At 40.9% G+C, this 17,949-nt stretch overlaps 1 protein-coding gene across 5 annotated transcripts in view; it reads left to right on the forward strand.

Annotated features, from left to right (window-relative positions):
- Lats1 (large tumor suppressor kinase 1) overlaps positions 1 to 17,547 on the forward strand; it is a 33,229-nt gene extending 15,682 nt beyond the window's left edge. For 4 of the 5 annotated variants that reach the window (NM_001134543.2, XM_039110894.1, XM_063288618.1 and 1 more), the window contains 6 exons: positions 574 to 721; positions 2,930 to 4,443; positions 6,658 to 7,240; positions 11,923 to 12,105; positions 12,307 to 12,413; positions 13,698 to 17,547. In NM_001134543.2, the coding sequence (NP_001128015.2) occupies positions 574 to 721; positions 2,930 to 4,443; positions 6,658 to 7,240; positions 11,923 to 12,105; positions 12,307 to 12,413; positions 13,698 to 14,207 (3,045 nt within the window). In that variant the 3' untranslated portion in view covers positions 14,208 to 17,547. Of the gene's footprint in view, positions 1 to 573; positions 722 to 2,929; positions 4,444 to 5,522; positions 5,586 to 6,657; positions 7,241 to 11,922; positions 12,106 to 12,306; positions 12,414 to 13,697 lie in introns of those variants that run through there. The other variant, XM_063288621.1, reaches the window with a different exon arrangement.
- Positions 17,548 to 17,949: the final 402 nt, after the last annotated feature.

A 17,949-nucleotide genomic window follows, 5' to 3' on the forward strand; every position in this document is an offset into this window, starting at 1 on the left:
AGTAAAACTACATTGTTGTTCTAACTCCCAAAAAGTTAATACTGGAAGTATGTAGCAGCAGGTGTGCTGCATAAGTTAGAGAAACTCTTCTAAGATTTAAAGGTTCGTTTTGTCTCTTAGTATTTGAGATTTATGGGATTATTTTTAGTAATTGCAAAGAAGACACTAATAATAGCGTTTGGGGACTGGCTACTTGGTTCAATAGATAAGGTGCCTGCAGACCTGAGCTTGATCCTTAGGACCCTTGATTAATGAATGGAGAGAATTGCAAGTTGTCCTCCGACCTTCACACACTCATCTTGGCATTCACACACACTCACCTTGGCATTCACACACACTCACCTTGGCATTCACACACACTCACCTTGGCATTCACACACACTCACCTTGGCATTCACACACACTCACACACACACACACACACAGAGAGAGAGAGAGAGAGAGAGATTGAGAGAGATTGAGAGATTGAGAGTGAGGTTTAGGGCACTGTCTTTCTTATCTAGGAATTTATGTTCTTTCCTTTTGCTAATTATACTTAAACTATATTTCTTTTTGTAAATATTTTTTTATCAGGATATGGTTATTCAAGCTCTTCAGAAAACCAATAACAGAAGCATAGAAGCAGCTGTTGAATTCATTAGTAAAATGAGTTATCAGGATCCTCGTCGAGAGCAGATGGCTGCAGCAGCTGCCAGACCTATCAATGCCACCATGAAACCAGGTGACTCATCATTTTTTCCTTGACACACACACTCTCTCTCTCGCTCGCTTGCTCTTTTTTTTTTTTTTTTTTTTTTTTTTTTTTGGTATAACATAAAACACCTGAACCTGTCAAATCCATTGAGACTCACTGCATGCTTTATTTAACTACTGTACCATTTCAGGGGATGTCCTTGCTTCATTTTTTTTTCCTGTCCAGTACTAGGAACTGAACCTGGGTCCTTGGGTGTGCTGGGCAAATGATTTATCACTGTGCTGAATCCCCAAGTACCTCCACTTGTTTTTAAACCTGTACATTTAAGGCTTTAAACTTCCTAACAGTAAATTTCAAAGAACTTGAGGTTCTTTATAGATAATGCTGTTCAGAAAAGGGTGGTACCATTAATCTGTCTGTTTGACCAAGCCAGCTCAGTCAGTCAACAGGGTCTTGAGGGAGGAAGTGGATTGAAAAGAAAAAGTCAATTAGACAACATTATAACATGATTCCAAACAGATCTAAAGCCGAAGTGTGTTTATTTTTCTCCAGTCTACTTTTATATCATTCTAGGTACATACAAAGAATATGGTCATTCCTAAGGCATAAACAGAGTAGAACAGAGTAGTTTAGGAACAAACAAAGCATAAACAAAGGTCCCATGATTGCTGTACTCAGGGTCTTAACAAAGAACATATTTCTCAGCTATATTCATCTTGAGCCTACTTCCTTGTCCTAGCCAAATGTCAAATTCTTGCCAAATTTCTAGAAGCAGCTCCAAGAGCTCTTCACCTCTGTCCATCTGTCTGCCTGCCTGCCTGCCTGCCTGCTTATCTACCTATCTATCTACTTTGAAGACTTGGCTGTCCTGGAACTTACTATTTAGAATAGACTGGCCTCAAACTTTAGAAATTCATGTATCTCAGCCTTCAAGTGCTGGATTAACGATGTGCACCATCATGTCCTGCTCTATCTCATTTTATGTTCACATTGCTTTGAACACTATCGAGAATTTGTTCAATGGCTTTGTCTTGGTGTGTGCGTGCGTTTAGACACATGTATGTATTTGTGGTAATGTGTAGTTGCACATGTGTTTGGAGGCCAGAGGTGACAGTCAGGTATCTTCCTAAGTTGCTCTTCACCCTGTATTTCATGACAATGTCTCTTACTAAACTTTAAGTTCACGAATTTCACTTGACTGACTGGGCAGCAATCCCCATGCATCTTTCTTTTATTTCCATCTCCCCAGTGCTCAGTTTATAGGTTCCTGTGCATCACCCAGCTTTTAAATGGGTGCTATTACAAGCACTCTGCCAACTAAGCCATTTCCCCTGTTTAGTATTTTTTGTGGGGTTTGTAGTTTGGTTTTTGGTGTTGGAAATTGAATTTGAGGTCTTACACATACTAGTAAGTATATGTTGTACTTAGAGCTGTTTTCAGTCATGTTTCTCTCTGCCATTGACTTACAAGAGAATACTTTTTTTCCCTTTAGTTCAACACAATGCAATATCGTTTAACCTTACAAGCAAAATTTATTCATGTGTTACTCATGTCAGGGACAGGTAGCAGCATTAGGACTTCAGAATACTGAATGATTTTGGAGTAGGTACAATTTGGCACATAACGCTTGAATGATTTATTGCTATCCATTCATCGGACCATAATTATAGCTGGAACTGATAAGAAGCAAAAGTGTGACAACTCTTCAGAGATGTTTTTCTTAGGACAGACTGAAGACATTAAAGAGAATAGTTCAAATCACACTGTCGGTGGGGGAAGATCTCGGGTTTCTTCAGTTTCTAGTTCATCATGAATTATAGAGACACAGGGTCTCACTATGCAGCTCTGGCTGTCTTGGAACTCTGTGTAGACTAGTTTGGCCTTGAATTTGAGGTCCCCCTGCCTCTGCTTCTCATGCACTTAGGCACCTAGTGCCTGTGAAGCTCAAGAGGGTGTTGGATCCCCAGGAGCCGAAGTTACCATTGTGAGCTGCCATGTTGGTGGTGGGAACTGTACATAGGTCCTCTATAAGAACAGCAGGCACTCCTAACCTTGAGCCATTTCTCCAGCCCAAGAATACACTGTTTATACAGTCTACATGTTGTAATGTTTATCTCTTGACTTAACCCCTTTCTACAGTTTTAAACTTGAGTATCATTAGTATTGGAATTCTGAGATAAATTATTTTTAAAGGAGAGGTTAAAAACATGACTATTCTCTCTTTTTTAATCATAGGAAATGTGCAACATTCAATTAGCCGAAAACAAAGCTGGAAAGGTTCTAAAGAGTCTTTAGTTCCTCAGAGACACGGTCCATCTCTAGGAGAAAATGTGGTTTATCGATCTGAAAGTCCCAACTCACAGGCGGATGTAGGAAGACCTCTGTCTGGATCCGGCATTACGGCATTTGCTCAAGCTCACCCAAGCAATGGACAGAGAGTGAACCCACCACCACCACCTCAAGTTAGGAGTGTTACTCCTCCACCACCTCCACGAGGGCAGACCCCACCTCCACGAGGCACAACTCCCCCTCCCCCCTCGTGGGAGCCTAACTCTCAGACAAAGCGCTACTCTGGGAACATGGAATATGTAATCTCCCGAATCTCTCCTGTTCCACCTGGGGCGTGGCAGGAGGGCTACCCTCCACCACCTCTTAACACTTCCCCCATGAATCCCCCCAACCAGGGACAGAGAGGCATCAGTTCTGTTCCAGTTGGCAGGCAACCAATCATCATGCAAAGTACTAGCAAATTTAACTTTACACCAGGGAGACCTGGAGTTCAGAATGGTGGTGGTCAGACTGATTTTATCATGCACCAAAATGTTGTCCCCACTGGTGCTGTGAATCGGCAACCACCACCACCATATCCTCTGACCCCAGCTAATGGACAAAGCCCTTCTGCTTTGCAAGCAGGCGGTCCTGCTGCTCCACCATCATTCTCCAATGGAAATGTTCCTCCAACGATGATGGTGCCGAACAGGAACAGTCATAACATGGAGCTGTATAATATCAATGTCCCTGGACTGCAAACAACTTGGCCCCAGTCGTCTTCTGCCCCTGTGCAATCATCTCCAAGCAGTGGGCATGAAATTCCTACGTGGCAACCTAACATACCAGTGAGGTCAAATTCTTTTAATAACCCACTAGGAAGTAGAGCAAGTCACTCTGCTAATTCTCAGCCTTCCGCCACGACAGTTACTGCCATCACACCAGCTCCTATTCAGCAGCCCGTGAAAAGCATGCGCGTTCTGAAACCAGAGCTGCAGACTGCCTTAGCCCCAACCCATCCTTCTTGGATGCCACAGCCAGTTCAGACCGTTCAGCCTAGCCCTTTTTCTGAGGGTGCAGCTTCAAACGTGCCAGTCATCCCACCTGTGGCGGAAGCTCCAAGCTATCAGGGCCCACCACCACCTTATCCAAAACATCTGCTACACCAAACCCCATCTGTTCCTCCATATGAGTCAGCGAGTAAACCCTGCAAAGACGATCAGCCTAGCTCAGCCAAGGAAGAGGATAGTGAAAAGAGTTTGGACAGTGTTGACTCTGGGGATAAAGAGAAGAAACAGATTACAACTTCACCTATCACTGTTCGGAAAAACAAGAAAGACGAAGAGCGAAGAGAGTCTCGCATTCAGAGTTACTCCCCGCAGGCCTTTAAATTCTTCATGGAGCAACACGTAGAGAACGTCCTGAAGTCTCATCAGCAGCGTCTGCATCGCAAGAAGCAACTAGAGAATGAAATGATGCGGGTAAAACTTTAAAATATTCTCACACTTAATCATCTCGTGCCTTGGTATTTTAAAATCCTAGGCTCCAGTGTTCTTGTAGTAAATGTAGTGTATTGTCAATAATGTGAGTAAACTGGGAGAATTTTGATGATAGCATTTTCAGTGATTATTCAGCATTTCTTATAGAACTTTTAAATTATATATATATATATAAAGTATATGAAATATGGAAATTGAAACGAGGTTTAATTTTTACTTTGTTTTTTTTTTTTTTCCTCCAAGACAGGGCTTTACTTTGTACCCTTGGCTGTCCTGGAACTCACTCTATAGATCAGTCCGGACTTTAACTCACATAGATTTACCTGCCTCTGCCTCCCAAATGCTGGGATTAAAGGCATATGCTACCAATATCCAACAGGTTCTAGATTTTATACATTATTTTACAACATACACAAGTCAGATAGAAATATCTGAGTTACCTCTTGATACATATAGAAAGCATTGTCATTTGGTTGAGAATCTGATGTTTATTCCTTACATACACGTTGTTAGAAAGTGTTAAAATCACTGGGCATGGTGACTCCCACGTTTAATCTCAGCACTCAGGAGGCGGAGGCCAGCAGTCTGCATTGTTAGTTCCCACATCTATACAGCAAAGCACATGCCCCCCCCCCCCACACACACACACAAAGAAAAAAGCTAAAAACAGAAGTAAAAAGAAATGTCAGAACCATTGCTTTACCGTTACTTTCCTCTTCTAATATTTGAGGAAAATGTGCTGAAATGCTGGGTGTGTGGAGGAGACGGGGCTCGCTGTGCTCCCGGGTAGGACTATCACCATCATGGTGTTGTCTTATGCTCAGAACGCCAAGCTTTGACTCCTCCCTTGTTTGACATCTACTGCTCAAAGTGTGAGAAGATTACGCTTCTTCTCAAATCTCACTTTATAGTTCAGTACACTGTTTTCTTACTATAAATAATTATGTTAAATGAGAAATACCCCAAATTCTCTTATTCATATTGTTCTTAGAATTTCTTACTTAAGTCTGTCTATTTTTCTTAGTTTATTTTTCCTTTTTCCTCTTCACTTTCACTAATAGCTGACTTAAACTTTCATGGTGTTGGAAGCTTTGCTGACTTCTGTAGCCTCCATTACTGTGTAGGCAAGTAAGATTTTAAGAGAAAGAGTTCTGTACTAAGTCTGGCATGCTACCACTCTGAAAAAACATTGCATGCAAATGCACATCCTAACAGAAGCATGAGGTTGCTGTATTGAAATTAGTCTTGCATTTCTAAAATTAGACTCTACTTTTCTAAGTCTTGTCCTTTTCAACGTTAGTAAATTCTTCCTGAGCTAAGAACCCCTACAGGCCATCTAAGTCCACTGCTTACAACTGACCTTTGTGTTCATCCATTGTGATAGTGCCCTTATTCACAAGAACTTTAAAAACTACTTCAGAATATCTAAAGGATAAGCACGTTATCCCTTTTGTACTTTGTTAGAGGTGGACTGGGTCTCACCTTTATGCTGATATCCTAAGAAAGAAAAAGAAGATTACCATGACTTTTATTTATTTTTTTAGCTCAGAGAACATGTAGAGTTCAGAGGACAACATGAAGGAGTTGGTTGCTTCTGCCCACCATGTGGTCCTAGATTAACGGAGAGAGTCAGACTTGGCCAGAGGTGCCTTTACCAGCTGAGGCCACCCTTCCTCCCTCCCTCCCTCCTTCCTCCCTCCCTCCTTCCTCCCTCCTTCCTTCCTGTTTTAAAGAATGATTGAACCTAGAGTGAAAGAATTCTTTCTGTGAAAGAAAATCAAGGGGAAAATATTTGAGGCCTAGCCATTCTACAAAAAAAGATTTAGTGAAGGTGTCTGACCCTGTAGTCTGGAGATGTGCATGACGAGAACTGAGAATGTGTGTTCACAGACACTGGTTTTATTGTGCATTCGAAGCTATTCCTTGAGTGCTTTAGAGAGGAGTAGAAGCCTGACTGTTGATGTCCTCTTGTTGCTCCCCACAGCTGGATTTGCATATATACTCACTTTGTGTATTGTTTACTATCTCTTAAGCTTGACTTGATCATTAATTTTTCTCTGAAATACAGTCTAGAATTCTAACATGCTTTATTAAAAATTATGCATTTAACTTTCAAAAATATGCCTGAATTATTTTTTAAGCCGTGTCTTACTATTTAATACAATTCCTTATTTAACCTCTAGTTTATTTACCTAGGTTGGATTATCTCAAGATGCCCAGGATCAAATGAGAAAGATGCTTTGCCAGAAAGAGTCTAACTATATTCGTCTTAAAAGGGCTAAAATGGACAAGTCTATGTTTGTAAAGATAAAGACATTAGGAATAGGAGCATTTGGTGAAGTCTGTCTAGCAAGAAAAGTCGATACGAAAGCTTTGTATGCAACAAAAACTCTACGAAAGAAAGACGTTCTGCTCCGAAATCAGGTGGCTCATGTGAAAGCTGAGCGAGATATCCTAGCAGAAGCTGACAACGAGTGGGTGGTCCGCTTGTACTACTCATTCCAGGACAAGGACAACTTGTACTTTGTGATGGACTACATTCCTGGGGGTGATATGATGAGCCTGTTAATTAGAATGGGCATCTTTCCCGAAAACCTGGCACGATTCTACATAGCAGAACTTACCTGTGCAGTTGAAAGTGTTCATAAAATGGGTTTTATTCATAGAGACATTAAACCTGATAACATTTTGATTGACCGAGATGGACATATTAAATTGACTGACTTTGGCTTGTGCACTGGCTTCAGATGGACACATGACTCCAAGTACTACCAGAGTGGTAAGTGAGCTTGTAAGTTCCATTGAACTCACCATAGTGTAGTCCGTTTATGCAGCACGACTTACAATGGCTTCAACGCTGATGAGACCAGTAGACATATAGACTGGTTCTTACTTTCTTAATAAATCTGGATGAATCTCATGAGCATATACATTTATAAAGTTAAAAAGTACATAAAGTTTATTTCTAAATATTATTTAAAAATTTTAAGGGGCTGGAGAGATGGCTCAGTGGTTAAGAGCGCCGACTGCTCTTCCAGAGGTCCTGAGTTCAAATCCCAGCAACCACATGGTGGCTCACAACCATCTGTAATGGGATCTGGTATGTCTGAAGACAGCTACAGTGTACTCGTATACAGAAAATAAATAAATTTTAAAAAAAATTTAAGTAACTAATACAAAATTTTGTAACTTTTGAAATGTGCCAGTTTTTAAAATAATTTTTGAATAAAGTCTCCCCGGAGACATCCATTATTTAGAACGTTGTACCCCATTCTTTACTTTTCTTATTTTGCTGCTGCTATTTCCGAGCCCCTGCCTGCTAGACAAGCATTCTACTCCCGAGCTGCAGCCTTACCATGTGTATTTCTTATTTTGAAACAATATCTCAGTAGGTTGCCCAGACTACAGTTGAACTTATACCCAGTATAAGCTTCAACTTGGGTTCCTTCAGCCTCAGGTTTCTAATAATTGGGATCATAGGCCTGTGCAACTAGGCCTGGACACCATATTGTATAGCTTTATATATTATATTTCTCACCAATATATTACTTCTTTTTTTCTATTTTTGAAACTATAATCATTATGTATTTTTGTTTCTTTTTTTGTTTACTTGTTTTGTTTTTGAGGTTTCTCTATGAAAGTGTGTGTTTTCAGTGCTATTTAGAGCATATAACCTGTTTAACTGTCATATAACCTTTTAACCCAACACATACATACACATGATTCTATTTAGTCATATGACACTGAAGCAGAATGAAGATGTGAGACTTAGGTGAAGTAACTCATCCAAGGTCAGACAAAGTTAAGTGTAAGGGCTAGGCTTTGAACTTAGGTTTGTCTGATTACAGGGCCCATGTTATCTCTACCACACGGCCTCAAAGAACCTTTCAAGCGCTAATGGAAGTGTAAGTTGCTCTAACACTTGTTGAATACTTACTGTATCCTAGGTGCTTTACATAAATTTTAACTTAGTACTTATAGCATCCTCCAAGGTAAAAGTGTTAGCCTTCTGTGCGTCTGTGAACACAGGCAGATCGACCGCTTTCTTTTTCATGTATTTGATTGAGAGAGGGTTTCACTATGCAGGACAGGCTAGTCTTGGACTCACTGTTAAACTCAGTTATCCTGTCTCAATGTTCCAAGCTCAGAGATTATAGGTATGTTCTTCCATACCCAGCACATTGAATGGATATAATTAACTGTCTTCCACATTTAACTTTATTACCTCCAATTCTCCTCAAGTGTATAAATCCTAGGCTTTGTTCCAGACTTTTGATTGAAGAATGTCTCTGGAAAATGAGAATTATATTTTAATGAAATTTCCCAGGAGATTATTACAATTAGGTTAATTTCAGATTTGTGTCTCTCTAGAAATGGTCTTTTCCTGTTTACATATGGATTTTATAGAGCTGTTAAAACTTAAAAGAACTACCACAGCTGTCTGCTCAATCCCATCCTTCTCTGTTCTGGAAGAGTGTGGCCCTGGCCCCTGCACTGATGGCCGAGCCCCTCTGCAGCTCCGCTCTGCCTTCAGCCGCATCTCCTGGAATGCTGGCTGTCTCCACCTGTTTTCCCTGAGGTCTGCCCTCCACAGAGCAGCTGCAGCCTCCACTCCGTGGGGTCTCCTTTCCTCAGCCACCCATCAGATCTTACTGTTCTCCTGCTTCAGACTCTCCCATATCTTTTAGTGTAAATCTCTGTGTTGCCCTTGTGGCTCTCCCTTATTGAACATGCTGCCTGCCTTGTGTTGCTGTTTCTCTGTGGAAGCCTTGTCCTCATTTTCATGTGACTGATTCTTACCTTTTACATCTTATCAAATGTTACGTTCTCCTTCGTTCTGCATTGCCATCCAGTTAATATAACTGTCAAGTCACATTTGTGCCATCGCTTGTATTGTCTCAGTGTGTTTTTTCTCCAGGCTGGTCTTGAACACCTGGGTTCAAGTGACCTTCTGTGTCTGCTTTCTGTGTAGCAGGACTGCAGATCTTTGCCATATCTTTTTGTGTGCGTGTGTAGTGCTGGGGACTGGCACACAGGGCATCTTCCAAGCTAAACATGTCAGCTTGCTGTGTGGAAGGTTGGTGTGTTTTTATGGACGTGTGTGGGGGCAGAGGTCTATGTCAGGTGTCTTCCTTGACTGTTATCTTAATGTTGGCGTTTACGTTTATACATTGTACATGTCTGCACAGTGTGTGCATGTCACAGTAACTGGAGGTCAGAGGGCAAATGTGGTACTTGGTTCTTTCCATCTATCATGGAGGCTGCAGTGGTCCAGCGCAGGTCATCAGGCTTGCTGGCCAGCTCCTCGACCAGCTGAGTCTTGTCGACAAAACTTCTTTTTCCCACTCAGTTTTTGAGACAAGGGACTGGAACTAATGACCTAGTTGGTCAGTGAGTTCCAGGGGTCCACCTGTCTCTGCCTTCCCCGGGGTAGGGTCATGGCACTAGTTTTTACAGGGTGTTAAGGATCCTTAGGTATCTGCAGCTGTCACTTTACTGGCTGGGACTTTTTTCTTTTAATTTTTTTATTGAATTTTTAAAATTTATTTACATTTCAAATGTTATCCCCTTTCCTGGTTTCCCATCCATAAACCCCCTATCGCATTCCTCTTCCCCCTTCTCTATGAGGGTGTCCCTCAACCTACCTACCCACCCCTTTCCACCTCCCCACCCTGACATTCCCCTACACTGTGGGGTCCAGCCTTGGCAGGACCAAGGGCTTCTCCTCCCATTGGTGCCCAACAAGGCCATCCTCTGCTACATATGCAACTGGAGTCATGGGTCTGTTCATGTGTACTCTTTGGATGGTGGTTTAGTCCCTGGGAGCTCTGGGTGGTTGGTATTGTTCTTATGGGGTTCTTCAATCCTTTCTCTAACTCCTCCAATGGGGACCCCATTCTCAGTTGGCTGTGAGCATTTGCCTCTGTATTTGTCAGGCTCTGGCAGAGCCTCTCAGGAGACAGCTATATCAGGCTCCTGTCAGCACACACTTCTTGGCATCAGCAATATTGTCTGGGTTTGGTGGCTATATGTATATGGGCTGGGTCCCCAGATGGGGCAGTCTCTAGATGACCTTTCCTTCAGTCTCTGCTCCAAACTTTGTCTCTGTATTTCCTCCTATGAATATTTTTGTTCCCCCTTTTAAGAAGGAGAAGCATCTCCCTTCTGCTCCCTTCTTCTTGAGCTTCATGTGGTCTGTGGATTGTATCTTGGGTAATCCAAGCTTTTGGGCATACCATGTGTGTTCTTTGCTGATTGGGTTGCCTCACTCAGGATAGTATTTTCCAGTTCCATCCATTTGCCTGTGAATTGCATGAAGTCATTGTTTTTGATAGCTGAGTAATATTCCATTGTGTAGATGTACCACATTTTCAGTATCTATTCCTCTAGCTTGTGGCTATTATAAATAAGGCTGCTATGAACTTAATGGAGCATGTGTTCTTATTATATGTTGGAGCATCTCTTTTAATTTTTAAAAATTTCCTTGTTTACAATAACCACCACAAAAAAAAACAAAAACAAAAACAAACAAACAAAAAAAAAAAAACCAAAAAACTCAGGTCCTGAGCACCACACCCCCCCAAAGCTCAAGTTTCCTGGAACTCAATATGAGGTTGGCCTTGAAGTCTTGGAGGCCTGCCAAGTGCTGGGATTAATATCATGGCAAGGTTGAGTCCAGTGTGGGTTATAATGAGACATGGCCTCAAAAAAAAAAAAAAAAAAATTAGGACTCAAGCCCTGAGAATGCACAGTACTCTTGCAGAGGACCTGTGCTTAGTTCCCAGCACCCATGTAGTTAGAGGAGAGCTGCCTGTGTCTCCAGTTCCAGGCAGACATGAGACTGCTGCTTCTGAGGGCACTGGGCCAACTCATGCACATATACCACATGTATACAGTGGTGTAGACATCTTCAAAGAGAAATTAACAGGAGCCAGCAAAGCTGTGGTAGGATTCCAGCAAGCCAAGATACTGCAGTTCTGGGCATGGAAGACGGCGAGACAAGCACCGTGCCAGCCGAGCCCCACCCCAGCCCTCATGGTCACTGTTTCTTATGTTAGATCGATCGTTGTGCTTCTTCCCAGCCAGTGTCAGCTGAGGGAAGAATCGTTCTGCTTATTGTCATCTGCTAATTGAATAAAGTTGATGAAATGTGTTTAAGAATACCCCAGGAAAAAAATAATAATAACAGTCCGAGTGAGGTACTTTCTCCACTGCTCCAGACTTACAGTGTTAGCATTGCATAAATTATTGAGTCTCAGTTTCTCTTAGTTCAAAACCGTTCCTGTTGACAGCTCAGCAGTCCCATCAGTAATAGTAATACTGCCAGGGATGTGGTGTCCTTCACACACCTACCCATCACAGGAGAATATTACTAGCCCTGCATCGTGACCAGAGGTTAAACAGACTTGACGTTACTGTTGTCCTTACTGCTACATTTGATTTTTTCTTTTTCTTGCACAGGGGATCACCCACGGCAAGATAGCATGGATTTCAGTAGCGAATGGGGAGATCCTTCCAACTGTCGGTGTGGGGACAGACTGAAGCCACTAGAGCGGAGAGCTGCTCGCCAGCACCAGCGATGTCTAGCTCACTCTCTGGTTGGGACTCCCAACTATATAGCACCTGAAGTGCTACTACGGACAGGTGAAGCATCTACTTTTTCACAAGTATTTCAGTAGTATTTTAAATCAGCCAATCTTACTCTAGAATATACCTGTTCCTTTCAGGTTAAAGATAAAAGTCTTGATTATACATTATAAATTGTTGACTTAATGCTAATGTTTGTATTCTGAACATTTTTTAAAAGCATTCTTGTGAATAACCGAATAATTTTGGTACTTTTAGGATATACACAGCTGTGTGATTGGTGGAGTGTTGGTGTTATTCTTTTTGAAATGTTGGTGGGACAACCTCCTTTCTTGGCACAAACACCATTAGAAACCCAAATGAAGGTAAGGTATAGGACCTGCATGAAAAATCCTCAGCCTTCTACCATGAATCTTTAAATGTGCTGTGTACTTATGTATCTTTCCTGAATCATTGAGACAGAAGTATTTCACATTCTTTCAGATATTGTTTCGTTTTCAGACAGGGTCTCTCAAGTGTGTTGCTCTGCGTGACTTGGAATTCACCATATAGATCAGTTGGCTTCAAACTCATAGAGATCTGCCTTTGGCTTTAGATTTTTAAATGTTTACATAGACCCACAGATTTCTTAGGGATAGGTCCCATGTTTAAACATGAAGTTCATTTGATATGTCAAATACGATGATATTTTTATATTACAGTTTTAGTGTACTTTTATTTCTATATGGTTTTGTTTTTTTGGAGTGGTTGAATTCAAGCCCAGGACCTTGGATATGCTAAACTAGTGTGCTCTGCCATTGAGTTGTACCCCAGTTCCTTTTTGAGTGCAATCCACATAGCTCAGGTATAGAGTTCTCTACTTATGATATCATATCAACATTAAGAATTTTTATGTTCTTTATTTATTTAATGTATATGAGTACAGTGTAGCCATCTTCAGAAACACGAGAAGAGGACATTGGATCCCATTACAGATGGTTGTGAGCCACCATGTGGTTGCTGGGAATTGAACCCAGGACCTTTGGAAGAACAGCCAGAGCTCTTAACTGCTGAGCCATCTCTGCAGCCCCCGAATTTTTATGTTTTAAAATGTTTCAGATTTTGGAGTTTTTGGATTGGGAATGTTCAACCTGTTTAAGCCTAGCATAGCTGTACACACCTTTAATTCCAGGACTTGGTAGACAGAGGAAGATCTGTGAGTACCAGGACAGCCTGATTTACTTATTAGCAAGTTGCAGAACAGCCAAGGCTACTAGATCCTGTCTCAAAACCCAAACAGATGTCTGGGCAGCAGTGGCCCAGGCCTTTAATCCCAACACTAGGGAGGCAGAGGCAGGCGGATCTCTGAGTTAGCGGCCAGTCTGGTCTACAGAGCTAGTCCCAGACAGCCAGGGCTACACACACAAAAACCCTGTCTCAAAACACAAACCAAAAAATATCAGACAAAGCAAAGCAGACAACCTTATTATGAGTCTCCTTACGAGGAGAGGATACAAGAAGGTGTGTTTTTTTAGCAGTGATTTATTATTAAAGATAAAGTACCATGCAAATTACTTAGAAAACCAAGCAGTCCAGTAAGACATTTGGTACAAAACTTAGGAAATTGTTGTGTTTCATCTCGTCCTAATTTTTAAAACTCTTCTTTCAAGGTTATCAACTGGCAAACTTCTCTTCACATCCCACCTCAAGCCAAGCTCAGTCCTGAAGCCTCTGACCTCATTATCAAACTTTGCCGAGGACCAGAAGACCGTCTAGGCAAGAACGGTGCTGATGAAATAAAGGCTCATCCATTTTTTAAGACCATTGATTTCTCTAGTGATCTGAGACAGCAGTCTGCTTCATACATCCCCAAAATCACGCACCCAACAGACACGTCCAATTTTGACCCTGTTGACCCTGATAAGTTGTGGAGCGATGGTAACGAGGAAGAAAATATCAACGACACTCTGAACGGATGGTATAAAAACGGAAAGCACCCTGAGCATGCTTTCTATGAGTTTACCTTTCGGAGGTTCTTTGATGACAATGGCTACCCATATAATTATCCAAAGCCCATCGAATATGAATACGTTAGTTCCCAGGGCTCAGAGCAGCAGTCCGATGAAGACGATCAACACACAGGCTCAGATGTAAACAACCGTGATCTAGTGTATGTTTAATAAACTGGGAGATAATTGTAAAAATTTGCAGAAAGGCCTGAAATGCAGGGGTTTTTGAGGTTTTGAGAAGATTATGCAAATGTGACAGAGTTTGTGTGCTCTGTGTACAATATTTTATTTTCCTAAGTTATGGGAAATTGTTTTAAAATGTTAATTTATTCCACCCTTTTAATTCAGTAATTTAGAATAAATTGTTATAAGGAAAGTAAATTATGAACTGAGTATTGTAGTCAGTTCTTGGTACTTAAAGTACTTAAAAAATAGTGCTCTGTTTAAAAAGAGAAGCCTGGTATGTTTTGTATATATGTTCAAGAGTTTTTGAAGATTTTTGAAAGACAGTTTTATCTTGCTTTAACCAAATATGAAACATATCCGTATTTCCCTTGTAACTTTGGTTTTAGTTCACACTGAGCTAAAGAAATCAAGCCATCATTTTAGAAGCTGTTCCTAGAGTAATTCTAATCTGGAAGTCGTGTCCTGGAATCACAAATACAGAGCAAAAACAGCATGTTCACTAGAAATAATGCAGTCTGCCCCTTCCCTCCTCAGAAATCTTTAACCTAGCATTTTTCTTTCAAATACCGGCTTTAAAAGAAGCCAGAGCACTACTAGTTTTGTTTCTTTATTGGTTTTAATGCTGCTTTTGAGTTTTTGTTTTATTTTTTGAGTTTTTGTTTTTGGTTTGTTTTGGTTTTGGTTTTTGGTTTTGAGACAGGGTTTCTCTTTGTAGCTCTGGCTATCCTGGAACTCGCTTTGCGACCAGGCCAGCCTCAAACTCATAGAGATCCACCTGCCTCTACCTCCCATTTGCTGGGATTTAAGGTGTGTGCCACCACCCACCACCCACCACCCAACTGTTTCCAGTTTTAAAAGGGAACAAAGTTGCCATAAATTGAATTTTCAAACTGAAAAACTAAGGTCTGTAATATTTGTATCTTAAAATTTGAAGAAAAATCTCCATCCCCTAAGCAAAGAAATTATTTTCAGTTTGTAAAATTGTTATTAGAATTTTTGTGTATGTACTCACTAAGAAAGTACATTTTCCAGGGGCTGGGGGTGTGGCTCAGAGGGAGAGCACTTGCCTAACACACACAGAGCCCTGGGTTCAGGCCCAGCCCCTGCCACATACGGGTGCCTTTGTGGTACAGTGACCAACCTTGACTGTGTCAGCACCGCTGCAGATTTCCTCTTTCACAACAGTGCTACAGTACAAATTGTTGGCAAAGGAAAATGTAACTACTTGGCACTATTATACCTAAGAGTAGATTAATTGGTTAAAAAATAATTAATTAACTCTTAATTGGGATGACCATTCCTATTTAGATACGTAGTAGTTTAGAAAGTGAAGACTTCCTAAGTTATTTAAGATTAATGTCCTATTTATATAATGTTTAGGTTCTAAGGAGGAATTGTGGAGTCATAACAGAATGCATAGGGACGTCTTTTAGGAAGAATGGGGCTGTATTTTGACCTTAGAAAGTTTGCATATTATTTCATTTTCGTAAGGCTTATTAACATGAATTGCTTTATCAGACTTAATGTTTGTGGAGAGGAATGATATTTACCTATCTAGCTCTCTTATAAAAGATAACTTGCTTAAAACCATATGTATAGTAAAATTAAAGACAAAGCTATTTGGTTGAATTGGGGAGAGAGAAAAACATTAGCATACACTTTCATGTTGAGCTTGGGTTCTTTTTAGATAAAGGCTGTGTGAACTCAGGCCCTACTGAAAAAAAGTGTATCAACACATACATTAAAAAGTGTTGCATGCACTCCCAAGAGACCCTGGGTGTGAAAAAACATCCCAGACAACAGGTTAAAGACCTACAAGACAACAGGTTAGAGTCAATTGCTGTATCAAGGTGAGAACTTTTAATTTATTGCACAGAGCTCAGATGAGCACGTTTTTAAATTAATGGTTTGCTATTGTGTGACCCGACGAAGGCCGGCACAACGCTCACATGTTTTAAACACTATTTTGAGGGCACTGAAATGTCATGTTTCTGGGATTCCTAAGGAGAGCTGTAAGAGAATGTGTTATCACCTAACAGTCTTAACAGCATGGAGCATTCGAATAGTTTAAAAGCCTATGCAAAACACGCATTCAGGGATGTTTGACTGGGTTCCCACGTTTGTAAGACAGCCCTCTTGTTCTTTGGGCACTTCACTCAGACTGACATTTTCATTTAGTGGTTTTACACCTGGATTACTGTGCAATACAGGAGAAAACCAGCTTTGTCATGTTCACCCTGCAGGACTGCCAAGGTGCTGCCTCCTCCCCACAACCGTGTCTCCTCAGGACGTAAACACTACAAATTATATGTCCTCCTATGCTTCCCTCTGACAGGATGAGCTTCTAGCGTTTGTCTGAGGCAGTATACAAGGATTTGCTATCTGCGATTTTAGTATTTTGTCCACAATTTTAATATTTTGGATGCTCATTTTGGTTACTTCACCCCCCCCCCCCACTACACCCAGTTCTCCCAGCATAGGAGCTGCTGCTTTCTGAGCAAACGATGAGAACAGCATAAAAAAACGTAGACACTTAGCTTTAACAGGACAGACACGCTGTTCTCCAGCTCTCCCTTAAGCCTGCCGTCTCCTGTGCTTGCCCCTTTAATGTGTATCAGTGGTATTTATAAAATGCGTTCTATAATTATGTACTTGTACATACTGTTGTGTATTGTTCAGTGACGTCCTGAGGCGGGCCCTGTTGCTGTATCTGTCCTACTTCCTATTTGTAATAGAAACTATAGAATGTATGACTAAGAAGTCACTTTGAGATTGACTTTTTTAAAAAGTTATTTACCTTCTGCTGTTGAGAAGTGCAAAGCTGTGAGTGGAAATGTTTTATTCCGATTTAATAATATGTTAGAAATTAGAAACCCGGTGGGAGGAGTTTTAGATATGCTGCTGCTGTTACCCAAGGTACTTTAGAAATTTTTCTTTAATAAAAAGATCCCTTTGATATTTAAAGTAAAACAGTCTGTTTTTTGAATCTAAAAATGTAATTTGGGTCAACATATTGATATATTTGTAAAAGTGCCTTAGTATATTCCTTTGTGGAGGGCACTACCCAGTTTACTTTTATATTGTATTATGTATGTAAGTATTTTGTATTAAAATGGAATCAATGGCAACACTACCATTTTATAAAACAGTGCTTTGCTAGAAAAAAATTACAGCTTTGCAATATAACAACTGTTTTTGGATATTTCTGAATGTAATAGAGCAAATAATCAGTCTGTTTTTAATGAATCCATTTGTATTTTCCCAATCATTTCTTCTAGTGTAATATTTGCTGGGATAATAAAAAAGCAAACTTCAAATTTTTCAATTATGACTGGAAAGCTGAACTATGTTACTCTTCATTATGTTTTATTGGGAGGCATTCGTGCACACATGGAAGTCAGAGGACGAGTTTCCGGGGTCGTTTCTGTCCTTTGACCATGTGGGTGCTGGGATCAAACTTGGATCTTCCAGTTTGGGGGAAGAGCCTTTACCATCTGAGCAATCTTAGCAGCGACCCTTTCTGTCTGTCTGTCTGTCTTCCTTTATCTATCTTCCCTTCCTTCCTCTAACTTTCTGTCACGTTTATGTGTTGTCTGTATGTGCCTTTGCTCCGCATGCATGAAGAGATCAGAGGACTTGTGGGATTCAGTTGCCTCCTTCAACCACAGGGTTCTCCAGGGTTGTTGAGTCCTGTTGTCAGGCTGGGAGGCAGGCAGGTGCCTTTACC

The sequence above is a fragment of the Rattus norvegicus genome, chromosome 1 (genome assembly GCF_036323735.1).
Source record: "Rattus norvegicus strain BN/NHsdMcwi chromosome 1, GRCr8, whole genome shotgun sequence".
NCBI lineage: Eukaryota > Metazoa > Chordata > Mammalia > Rodentia > Muridae > Rattus > Rattus norvegicus.